Source organism: Apostichopus japonicus, chromosome 2, assembly GCF_037975245.1.
Source record: "Apostichopus japonicus isolate 1M-3 chromosome 2, ASM3797524v1, whole genome shotgun sequence".
Lineage (NCBI taxonomy): Eukaryota > Metazoa > Echinodermata > Holothuroidea > Aspidochirotida > Stichopodidae > Apostichopus > Apostichopus japonicus.
In genome coordinates, this window is record NC_092562.1 from 1,105,434 (window position 1) to 1,118,437 (window position 13,004).

General features: G+C 35.8%; 1 protein-coding gene across 6 annotated transcripts in view; it reads right to left on the reverse strand.

Moving 5' to 3' along the window:
• The window catches only part of LOC139973315 (uncharacterized), a 219,420-nt gene that overhangs the window by 82,462 nt on the left and 123,954 nt on the right, over positions 1–13,004 (reverse strand). For 5 of the 6 annotated variants that reach the window (XM_071979934.1, XM_071979949.1, XM_071979917.1 and 2 more), the window contains exons 22-30: positions 9,132–9,422; positions 8,177–8,491; positions 7,829–7,893; positions 6,127–6,346; positions 5,481–5,574; positions 4,781–4,848; positions 3,908–4,353; positions 2,949–3,036; positions 2,539–2,615 (exon numbers count right to left, since the gene is read on the reverse strand). In XM_071979934.1, the coding sequence (XP_071836035.1) occupies positions 2,539–2,615; positions 2,949–3,036; positions 3,908–4,353; positions 4,781–4,848; positions 5,481–5,574; positions 6,127–6,346; positions 7,829–7,893; positions 8,177–8,491; positions 9,132–9,422 (1,664 nt within the window). The remainder of the gene's footprint in view (positions 1–2,538; positions 2,616–2,948; positions 3,037–3,907; positions 4,354–4,780; positions 4,849–5,480; positions 5,575–6,126; positions 6,347–7,828; positions 7,894–8,176; positions 8,492–9,131; positions 9,423–13,004) is intronic. The other variant, XM_071979925.1, reaches the window with a different exon arrangement.

Genomic DNA, 13,004 nt, shown 5'->3' on the forward strand with positions numbered 1-13,004 from the left:
CTGTCCTATACTGTACTTAAGTCTTCGCTAATTGTAAACCAGTTTAAATTCTGATCGAGGTATAGGCAGTGAAATTAAAACAGCTATAGTATTACTGTTGGCATATCCTCACCAACATATCCCTTTCTATGTGAGCAACAATAACATATCCCTGATTTGGCAGTGGACATATTTGAAAGCAATTACTTGTATATCAGTGTGAACATACTCTGGCACCACCCTCCTCCCCCTCCCCTCGGGCCGGACCCTCCTCCGCCCCACACACACAGAATAGACCTGTTTCTTCAGGGTTTTTTCCTTAGTCCACCAAAGGATCATTAGTACTTGGCAAGATTTGAGATACAAGATGACAATTTTCTGTTATGGACATTTCAAATACCTATTGTGTACAATTTCCACATCAAACGAAAATGGTAGCTGTCCTGTAACAATGTGGGTTACTTCATATACAAATCTGAGCAACAATGGGTTTCTTTTGATCTTTGTTTTCTAAATTCTCAATTCATGTTTATGGTATACATTACACAGGGAATAAGTATATACACCCTCATATACACTTAAGTCACTTATTTAATGAATAGTATTATTTATTCTACTCTATGCTACTTGCTGTATAAATTATCATCCCTCATACCAGTATATTTAGAGATTTAATGTTTCTATCTGCAGGAAACATCTCAACTTCCACTGGGATTATAATAGAGCGTTATTCATTCATAATGAATGAATGAATAATGAATGTTCTCAAATCTGATTGGCCCGTTGACATCAGCTGACCTTGCATTCACCTATGGATAATGCAGGGTAAACTCAATGGCGGATTACTAGAAGTTGAAAATAGGAAATGGTATCTTGTTAAGCTTAATACAGATACCAGCTTTCTTCCCAGGCTAGTTCAGGCAAACAAAGTATGGTATACCAACAAGCTCCTTCAGTGAAAACACCCCATAGCAAAATGATCACTAAACTGATAAAGCTAGCTTTCAGCATGAATAACAATGACCATAGCAATGATAACCTCATGTACCATGCTGGTATTAATGTGAATATAATGGCATAAAGCAGTCACCTAGGGAAAAAAGGCCTAAAGATCCTGGTAAGATCGTGCCTATTTCCGTGTGATCCAATGTTAAAGAGCAGTTGCACTACACAAAAAGTAGCTGTTTGTTTCTTGATGGAACTTTCAGGTGTTTATGACCCCAAATTAACTATATAGCTAAGCACAGTATATTGTGTACTATACTAAGTACTTATCCATTTGTACACAATGGCCATAGTGTCAATTCATGTTCATTTTGCTATGATTGGACACAGACAGAGTATGCCCTTGCATCAGATCGTTATGCTGTACAAACTAGTGTTGTTCAATGCATAGGCTAATTATTGTCATTTTATTTGTGCATTAACATGTTTTGAGACCTTTAATTATATTAAAGTAAAGAAAAATGGGCCACCCTTTCCAGAAAATTGTTGGTTATTTTCCTTCAAAATGTTTTTTATTAAATTGTAACATTCCGAGATGAAACTTAACATTTATTTAGTGCTTTTTTTTAATGAACAGGGTTAATCAACAGTCTACTGTGCATTTATTGCAGGACAATGAACTCAAGAGCTGAAGGCCGAGTGGATCCAGTGATAGAGTTATATCCCTGTTCATGCATAACCCTGATATAAATGCATGGTAGACCATTGATTAACCCATAATTCTTGCAATGATAGCTGTTGTACCCAAAGTAATACCTTGCAACCAGAAATACCACCAATTATGTTTTATAATAGGAAACTTCTAGGCAATGACAATGTTACTATGTTTATGACATATGCATCTGTGGACTATAAAAAGACATTGCAATAGTGATTTGAAAACATACAACATGGTATTGTTAATTCAGCCCATCACCAGCCTACCTGCAGAGACTTGCAACATATATTGTAGGACAAATAAAAATTGAGACATTAACCTGAACCAAGTTAACTTTATTGAGTATAATCACTGAAGGAGTGTTATTATATTACAAAAAAAGAAATATGTTTTTATACTGGGAAAAATTTTGCTGCAAAAACTGTAGCTATTCTTTAGACTAAACAAGTTACATGTTGCTAATACATCTGATCTCTTTTGTCTTCCAATGACATATGAAATTGCACCTAAAGAATTGATTAAGGAATATTCTTCAGTCACATTTTAATATGTTTTAGACTTAATGTTTTTCTTTTACATTGAAGCCAGTTGATGTGGTTACTGTAGATGATTTGTTATATTAAACCAATCTCATCTAAACTTAATTCAAGATGGAATCTAAATAGAATTAGTAGAACTAGAACCAAAGAGAAACTCTTTCTTACAACAACAGAGCTCCATGAAGTCTCTTCTAGCATTAAACAGCATCATAACGTATGGAGTTGAGACACTCTGTTAACATTTCTATGGCAGCTATTCTACAGAATTGTCTAAAGCAGCTAGGATATAGAGCAGCAGAAAGAGTTCCATCCATGTGACTGTTTAAAAGCAGAAGCTACATTTTACAGTAGAATTACCTTGATGTAACTGGCATTGATATAGTCAGACCTAACATCACTACCATCTGTATCCAGCCTAACTCTTGAATGATCATCTTGGTAGAATAATAAAATTAAAAGGTAATCATAACAACAGCTGTAGAGTGCATCAGTACATCCCTGCAAAGATTCTTAAAACGAATCCAAAAGATCCACACCTTTCATCCTTCTTTTTACTGTCACACGCAAAGAGTTTTTGTCATTGGGAGGAAACTTCATTTTTTCAAGTCTAATCTTTGGTATTCTTGAGAACATTTTGATAGAATATTAGGTAATTGCTTAAAGAGGAAGAAACACATCATGAACTATCTATAAATTACAAACCTGTCACATGACCTGTTAACATGAGATATAACTCTAATGGAACAAGATTATGATGTTAAACTTACATGGCAAGAGAGCCTTGAAGAAATTCTTTGGTTTATTCTGCAACTTTACAGCTGCAGTCCAAGGGTGTTGCTGTCCTGGTTTGAGAGCCTGATGCAAGAAAACAAAAGAAGTTTGATTTCTAAAGCAATCAAAAGAACAAGGATATCAAACTAAGCAATGAAGAAGACATGATGATCAGAAACCATGCAGTTGCAGTGTTCCTATCTTGCTTCATCCTCAGTTAAGTATAACACTAATATGTAGTAAAATACACTTTATAAAGTCTTCATCATTGTACCAAACAGAAAGGAACATAACATTGATTTGACTTGATCACTAAAGGATCTGGTCCTGGTAACCAGCAATGCAAGCTAACAATAACTTTTAACACAGTCTGTTCTGTTAATTTAAATAAGAAAGTAACAATATCTTGATATTTTTGGGCTGGAGTATTATGGTTTGTTCCTCTAGAACTATGTAATATTCACAATCATCAGTTACTCCTGAAATTAATGTCAGGTCCATTGTTTGGTAGATCTATTCTAAAAAAAAATCATGTTTACAACAAAGCTTCTAAATAATATTCCTCATAGTAAAGGATAACACTACAAACAAGTTAGTTCTTGTGAAAAACTACAAAACTGTTCAGTTCCGATGAAAGGACTTACACGACTGCATGTACACTGTACTGATCCTAGCTAGAGGTGGGCTTAGTCTGGTGCTGCATGATGGTATTCATATTGTTTGGTAATAAAATTCTGTGAGCTGAGTTAAGGTAAGCAGTTCCTGAAGTAATAATAATAATAATAATACGCAGTTCTTATAAAGCACAAATACACACTTAAGTCTCAGTGCGCTGATTATTAACCCCTGGTCATTGGTAACTTGTCACACCCACACACCAAAGTGTGCAGTAAGTAAGTTATAATGATACCAGAAGGACTTGTAGCTGGGTAAAAATGACAATATTACTACTCACCGTATACTGTTGGACGATTTCACTAATGACCTTTGACCTTTCTCTACCCATGAAAGTCTTATACTCGGTAATTTTAAGTGGTCTTGGTGTTATTGGTTTGCTAGCTCCGATAGTGCCAATATAGACTCCTGTGTATTCCTCAAACATCTCAGGGACTTCATATTCTGTATCATCTTCACTTTGCAGGTCTGGCTGAGGAACGCTTGGTAATTTACGAGCATCTGTTTCTCCAAGGTTGACATCCTCATACTGGTAGTCGGTCTGTCTCTTAATGCCCTGACGAGGCATAGCCTTGGGTGCTGCATCAGCAGTTTCAAGGATGGTTATCTCATACCCTGATACTTGTGTGGGAGCTGCTTTCTCAGTAAGATCTTGATATTTTGGGGCTGGAGTATTTCTGGATCGTTCCTCTAGTGCTATGTATTCTCCAGGATCATCAGTTACTCCTGGAATTAATTTCAGGTGCATTGATTGGTGGGAGATTTATTCTGAAACATTACATGTTTACAATCAAGCTTCTATGTATACCTCATAATGGTTTTGGTGAAATGCTATTAGTAGGAGAGCAACAACTTTATGGTGCAGTGTATAAACTGATTTCCTTACCACTAAAAGAAAAAGGATCCTTGTGGTTGATTAAAATCACATACTAATAGAACATTTCAAATATGACACTTGTAATAGTAAGGTCAGAAATCAAAACAACAAGGATTTAAAATATCAAATTATGTATAAAGAAGGTTCAATCCACAGACACTCAAGAGTTTATTGGTATTCATAGGTGAAGGGGGAACTCTAGAAACCTGATTAAGAGTCATGTTAACATGTATTACGTGGCAACGTATCTTAAGAACTAACTAGAAACATACTCACCAGCATTAACATAATCAACATCTTGTACATCTACTGGTTTAGCCTCACTCGCCGGCTTTCGCCGGATTCTATTTGAATGATTGTGAGATAAATTGAAAAAAAATAGTCCAGCAATTGCATTAAATTTAAATAATGATATAATTTCCTTTGTTGGAAAGGGAGAGGGTAGACCATAGACCTATTCATTTTGTCTTGGATTCTACAAAGGAACTATTAAACATGGGACCTGCAGGCAGGTCCCTCAAAATATCAAAGAAAACAGAGTTGTTTGTTTGCTGGCATGTTCACTAGCTTCAAATTGGAGGAAACATTAACAACCTAATGGTTCATAAACCATCTTTACAATTTGTTGGAAACCTATTTAGGTTAAATATGCCCCCTCCCACCCCCACTGTCCTCCTCCCCCCCCCAAAAAAAGGTGATGCTGATCTTTTAGCTTTGCTTCAATTCTTTCATAAGTCATGTTGGATATCTATGCATCTAGTGAGAGGACATGCTGGACTGTGCACTGAATTGCCAAACTATATTATGCCAAACCTCACACCTCCCTTTGGTCCCTCCCAGCCAGCTCACAGTCCAGCTCCAACCATTTGGTCAAAAGCCCAGATAATACACTTCAGATCAATCAAAGGAATGATCAGGCAGTTCATATTCAGCCCTTAGTACCAAACTTAATATTTAATTCTGATGGCCAACTTACCGCTTGATTATCACCACCGACAGAATAATGATGAGCAGGACTGGTATCACCAGGGCAACTAGATAAACAGGAGGTGAGGAAGGGGGCTCACTCTCTTGAATAGAAAGTTAAAGAAACAGTACTCTTAAAAGAACGACACCTTGTATGTTTAATATTACACTTTTTTTTCCATAAGTGTAAGTCTCAATACGTGTTTGCTGATGAATTTCCGAAGCTAATTCAATGTTTCTTAGTTTAAATGCGCTCTGACCAGGAAGGTTTAATGGAGAAAAGCTGTTGCAATGGAAAGAAATGTATTTTCCGTTGCCCTTATGGCGTGAACAATTTACCATATAAACACTGCGAAGCATGTTCGTTACACAAATGTAACCTATATCGACCACGTTTTTTTACCCAATTTCACAGAGGAAACTTCTGAAAACACCTATTTATTCCTTGCAATGGAAGGAAATGACACAATTTTGCAAGCTACATCGGTAAGACCAAGGAAAGATACTATTCAAGAAATAATACCTAACAAAGGCTAGCCACAGAGTGAAGGTAAATCTTAGACCTAATGGTCGTAAACAAACAGAGAGAAATAATTTACGCATTATCTGTTAAGTGTGCTTGCAAATTTTGTTTGAAATTTGTAGAATCTACGAACTTGTTAAAAAACTTCCTTCACTCAGAGCACTTTCCTGGTCTGTAGTGACAGTCACTGCAATGTTATAGGTCGTCCCTGGTTCTAGAAGTGATCCATCAACTGTAAAACTCTCAGCATTAGGATCTGCAGTTCCAGCCTCTTGTCTGGAAGAAACATCGCCCTCTAATTCATAGTAGATAGTAAATTGAGTGATTCCAGTACTGCACTGCACCGTTGGTTGCTGTTATGTTTAAAAAGAGAAGATGTAAATTAGCAGTTACTACACTAACCTTAAAAAAAAAAAATGAGATCCAAATAATCTAATTTATCTGTGTGCATGGACAATAATACCAGCTGTAATATGTGTATATATGTAAATGTATTATACAAATATCTTTACATTGATTAAAGGACCAGGGAGGATATATATATTATTATTACTATTATTATTATTAAATTAATTATCATAATTATTAAATAAAACCAATTTAAGTATGATGATGCATCGCAAAACTCTCAAAGTTTGTAGGTTTTTAATATTTTGCATATTTGCATATTATTATTATTATTATATGCATTATTTTGGCTATACAAATTTGAGATTTGTATTGCACTCTTGTTTTGGTATTTCTTTTACTGGTAATTAATAATTGCCTTTTTTACTTTTTGTTCTACATATTAAGCAAAATGCCTTTCTGGCATGTAAATGACCCCAGAGAGTCGCTATATGGTTCAACCAGAGTTCAGCAGAGGCTTCAAACCAGAGCAGTTACTACAATAAATGATGCCACAAGTACCTTCAAATTTACATAGCTTTTAATACTGCATCATGTGTTAGATTTGCCATCTCTCATTGTACCATGTTCTACTAGTAAGTATCTACATAAACCTAACAAAATCGTTTTTACTATGGACACTGAAAACATGTGCATATACATTACACATTCAGCAAAGGTGTGGAGTTTGCTAAGACTATCAAAATCTTTCACAAGAAAGGTCTGTTGAAAAAGGGGTGGAGTTTGCCCGGACTATGAAGCTCTTTCACAAGAAAGGTACGCTGAAAAGCCTGTGACATATATGAAACTATATCTTAAATTTGAAAATTACTTGCCATTTGGCGAGTGTGATTAATATTCTATTCACTACACTGCATTGTTCACTGGCTTTTAATAACGCTACATTGCAGTCTCGGTAATTGAAGTAGTACACAGTGGAACATAAAGTCTTTCCAACTTTAATAGGATACACACATACATTCCTATACATAATGTACACTGGAAAATGATACTGGTGTTTAACCTATTTGTTTAGCCTTAGGCTATGAGCTTGCAAGTTAATTACTGGTACTGTTCAGCACATGGGACTTGCTGATTTTAACCCGGACTTAACCATTCTTTCAAACTTTTTAAAAACATTGACCATCGTTTATATATAACTTCACTGGTCCCACACCATGCTAAGTGTTGACAAGAACAGTACACATTGACAAAATAAATGTTTAACTTTTTATATTAGACCAGTTGAATAACAAAGAGGTAGAAAAACAATCTACATTTTGCATGAATAACACTTAAGTGTCTTCTGTCATTTATTATGAGAATGATAAGGTTTACTTGAAATTAGTCTCCTATTAAACTTTAGCTCCTAACTCTCCCAGAATTGATTCACACTGATTAACACCCCTTATCAACACACACAGCCAAACATTATCAAACTATCTTACCTGCCATGTCACAGTCACATCATTTGTAGCAGTTACAGTTGTTCTGACCATCTGTGGAACAACATCTGTAGAAAACAACATAGCGAAGTCATGTGTCTTTATCTCCTTGAAAGTTACATTTACATGTTAGGGAAAAACCCTCCTCCTTGTACATTTAAAGTATTTTAAGTGGTTAATACAAACATCTGGATACTAAAAATGGCTAAATTTATCAAATCTAATTGGAACGCATGATGATGATCCACTAATATCCAGATTTTTGGCCTAAAGGTCTTTCTGTTTTAACTTAATAGTACAGTACTTTTGCAGCAGTGGCATTCAACAGAATACTACGTGTAATAAACTTACCAATACAGAGTGTCTTGATGGTTACTGCTGGACTTCTAAGTCCCTCTCCACCCTCCCCTTCCCTGACTGTTGCTACACTGAATGTATAGTTTCTATCTGACTCCAGACTTGATGCTGTATATTGCAATGTTTGGTCAGCTTGGATCCTTGATCCATTCATCCAATCCTGAGATGGATCCATCTTGTAGTATGGGATGTACGCTACCACAGGAGGATCACCAACATCAGTCTCTTCATCCCAGGGTCTCCATGTAATGGTTACTGATGTGGTAGTCCTGGTTAACTGTGTAGGTGGGTCACTGATGGATGGTATCTCTAGAAGGTTATAAGTAAAGACAGAAGAAATTTATTCTATCTACTTACAATTCTTTTATCTATTTACATCAAGGAAAATATTCACTATAGGGGTCTCTATGAATTGTAATTCTAGAGAGGGTTGTGAAACAATAAGTTGATATGACTCTATGAGAACTAACAACCTTTGTATCTGTTAATATTAACAATATTGCCAAACTTCCCTATAGATATATCTGCGGGTTATAATACAATGGCAAAGAGCATTATAGTTTATATAACAACACATTTTTTACATGTTAACAACATTGCTTTGAATTGGTAGCAACTCTGCAGACTGGTAAATAGGAGAACATAGTAACACTATAAACCTACCATACACAGAGACTGTGACATTGATTGCTGTAAGTATAAAACGAAACCATGACAAGACGTTCTGTTAGCAGTAATAAATGGAATTGTCCATTGTGATATCCTACCACTGACATCTATTGTGTCCTCTGATCTAGACAATATCATTACAATGTTATGTTAGATTATGAACCATCTTTATACTCTGTAACTAGATACAATTCAAATTCAGACACAAACCATAAAGATGGTGACATTATGAGACTTTATGACACATCACAATTTTACAGAGATTCCACACTATACTTACTGTACACAAAGCCTGTGACATTGATTGATCCGACTATAGATGCACCCAGTGACAGGAAACAGAAGAACTGATCATCTTCAGACACACTGATTACTCTGTCAGTTACTTCTCTTCTGTTAGCAGAGATATCTGGCTCAGTATCTTGTGTAATTCCCTGATCATCTATTGCTCCCTCTAATCTAGATAGTCTGATATCCAGTCTATTAACAACAGCATCGGATCCTTCTAAGATACACTTGATCTCAACAGATGACTGAGGATTTACCTGAGATAAACTTTCACTCGCAATATCTGAAAGAAAAGATATATGAATTGTAGAAGAGAGTATTTCATTTTCTTGAACAGCTTGTATGGGATGCTTAAATAGGGGCATACATCAACTATTAGATAAATAACAAATTTAAATGTTATTTAAAATCTCTTACTTACTAAGATTAGAAACAATGACAATGTCCAAATGAAAATTGCATATTCATAAAAAGCAATACAATAAATGCAAACTTTACATACAAAAATATGAAGATTGGATAACATGTTCACTTAGCCGAGGGCCTCAAAATTGTGATCAATATCGAAGTACAAATATTAGGAACAATGTTTTTATGAGTCTATGGGATTGACTGTATTAAGTACCACAGTGATTCTTGTGTAATCTACTGCTAACATCAGGAATAATTAGTCATGGAAATCATAATAAATTACTAAACAAGATAGGATATCAGTTGACAAATACAAAACTGTAGAGCATTTTTGGTACAGAGGCCCTTCGAAATTTTATATCTTACAACAAACTTCATAAATTCAAAATTACTAGACAAATATTAACAAAATTAAAGTATATGTGTACATCACTTATATCAGATTCCTTCTAACTTCCTTCTCTGTGCACCTGCAGACACAGTCAGGACTACTTTGGATGTTAAAGAATGCCTTGTGGTTTGTCATTTGAGATTATTAACTGTGCTCCCTACACTTCAGCTGCATGCATAACAGCAACCCAATACTACATTCTTTAATTTCTCACTATAAACATGCATGCGTTGTTTTCAATTCGGTTAAGAGAAGTCTAGGAAGGTTTTCATTGGCCGTAGCATGCTTACAGCTACATGCTGAGAAAATATGGTTTCTTTGTTCAGTGTTTCAAAGTTAATCATTCCTGGCCACATTCTAGTATGCTTCAGTTGTGTACCTCATAGCCAATCAAAATATCTTCTATTTCAACCAACCAAAACATTTCTATAACTTTGTAGATATGTCTATGTGAGGTAAAATGCTTTGAGCCAGGTTGCAAAAAAATGCATCTTTGATTTTAGCACATAATACTTAAAGGGTGTGAAGACTTGCGTAAAAAGAAACGTCTCATGCTGGTAATCTGACCTAGTTTCGAATGAGGTGTAACAGAAGTGTTAGACTTCACCATCGATTCCAGAAAATACACACACAGCTTGCTACCATCGGTAATTAGACACTAATGTACAGTCGGTACATACAGCTGCGGTCAATACCCATAGCACAGTGTATAAACGATCAGCGATGGACATCTCAGGTCCAGCTAAAGATCACAAGGTATCACGTTTCATTACTGTCTGCATTTTGTAGCTACAAGCAGAAAACTTCACTTGCAAGCAACGGAAACTTAACTTTTTTCAGAGCGCGGCACACGGTTTGGGGCAAGTCTTCAATACCTTTAAGTAGAAAGTTTGCCACTTCATATATTGAAAAATCCTAAATAATTAAATAAGTTACTCCTATAGTTACTTTATACTGTTAAATACAATACCTTTAATTACAGTATGTACACATTCAGAGTACAGTTTCAGTGCAGTTATAATGACGGGTGTAATACACCACAGATAAAACTGACACTACTTGCTTTGTGGTGAAGATCTTGGCATGCTTCCAAGCAATTTATGATCATGTGTACAATTTTGTTTTAATCTCTCCCAGCACCATGCCCTCAACAAAATCAAGACCACTTCACCCTAAGATATCCTATTTCATTTTAAGCTATACAGGTTTCAAACATTATTATTACAGCTTGTCCGTGAAAGAGCTGGTTTCTATTGGGAATGTCACACCACATTAGGCACTGTTCAAAAGACATGTAAACTCCCTCATTGAAGCATATGGTTCTTCGAACACAGATTAACTTTGACAAAACTAGAGCAGCAGGGTGCAAATTAAGTGCCGATCTATTTACAAAATCAAAGCAAATATGACATAATTGTTTACTGAAAAGAGTTATAAAGTATCATTAAGAAAACTGATGACATTCATAGGAATGTAATCATTCAGTTTACTTTGAGCTAGTGTTTTAAAATCATAATGGTTGCTGGTGTTTATGTTAGTATCGTTACATAGATGTGACAAAATGTCCTTAGAACAATATAATTTTGGAGTACTCAAATACTGCAATGACAGATAACAGTAAGAGAAACAACAACAGTGATTGACACTCCGTATGCTGATGAAGATTTCCTGCTAGGACAGCAAATTTGTCTGGTTTGGATGGTTATCATCCATTATTTATTGTTGAAATGGACAGTGTTTACACCGTCTCCAAACTTGTGTAGACAGACTGGAAACTTTTATCAGCCTAGTAAGAATACATGTTACAGTATGTAAATAAGTTTACTATTTTATTTAGAAATTCTGGTAACCCTACGAAGCCTTGGACATGTGCTTTCATATTTCACATAATGGCATTTTAGAATAAGCTCACTGTATTTCAAAACATATATGTATGATCTCATCTCCCAACATGTAATGTATAAGGAGATGAGATATGTACTTCACCCCTCATCAGATATTAGAGGATGTGCATGTGCATGTCTGTGTGTGGGCAAAAAAGTCTCAAACTCTTCCTATATAGTATGGGTGTCAACGGGAATTTACTGTCTTGGATCGAGAATTGGTATGGTAATAGGAAACAGAGGGTGGTAATTAAAGGCTGTGCTTCTTCTTGGCAGGACGTTACTAGTGGGGTTCCACAAGGGTCTGTATTGGGTCCCTTGTTGTTTGTTGCCTATATAAATGACATCGACGGAGATATTCTGTGTACAGCTAAGAAGTTTGCTGATGACACAAAATTGTATTCTGAGGTCTCTTCCACAAGCGATTCGGAGAAGTTTCAAACGGATTTGGATAAGGTTTTTTCCTGGTCCCAGGGGTGGCAAATGCTTTTCAATATTGATAAATGCAAGGCAATGCACATTGGCAGTAGTAACCAAAAGTTTACATACAATCTTAATGGTGTGGAGTTACAGGAGGTCTCTGTTGGAAGAGACCTAGGTATCTACATTGACTCATCTCTGCAACCGTCTAAACATTGTCTTGAAGCTGCTAAAAGAGGTAATAGGGTTTTAGGTATGATCAAGAGGAACTTCAGTTTTCTAAAAGAGAACATCGTAGTTAGGCTTTATAAGCAGTTGGTTAGGCCTCATCTGGAGTATGCTGTGCAGGCTTGGAACCCATATTTTGCTAAGGATAAGGAAGTACTTGAAAAGGTCCAGAGGAGGGCTACTAGGATGATTAGTTCCTTAAAGAGTGTTCCTTATAATAGGCGGTTACAAATGTTGAATCTCACCACACTGGAGCTTAGGAGGTTACGTGGGGACTTGATCCAGGTTTTCAAGATTGTGTATGGTTTCGACAATTTATCCTTTACCGACTTTTTCATGTTTGCTGACAGTAGTTGTACCAGAGGTCATTGTCTTAAACTCCAAAAGTCACATAGTAGGATTAATATTCGGCATAACTTTTTTTCTAATAGGGTTGTTGTGAATGAGTGGAATAGTTTGCCTGAGAAAGTTGTACTTGCAAGTAGTGTCAATGGGTTTAAGAATGCTTTGGACAAGCACTTTAAGCATTGTA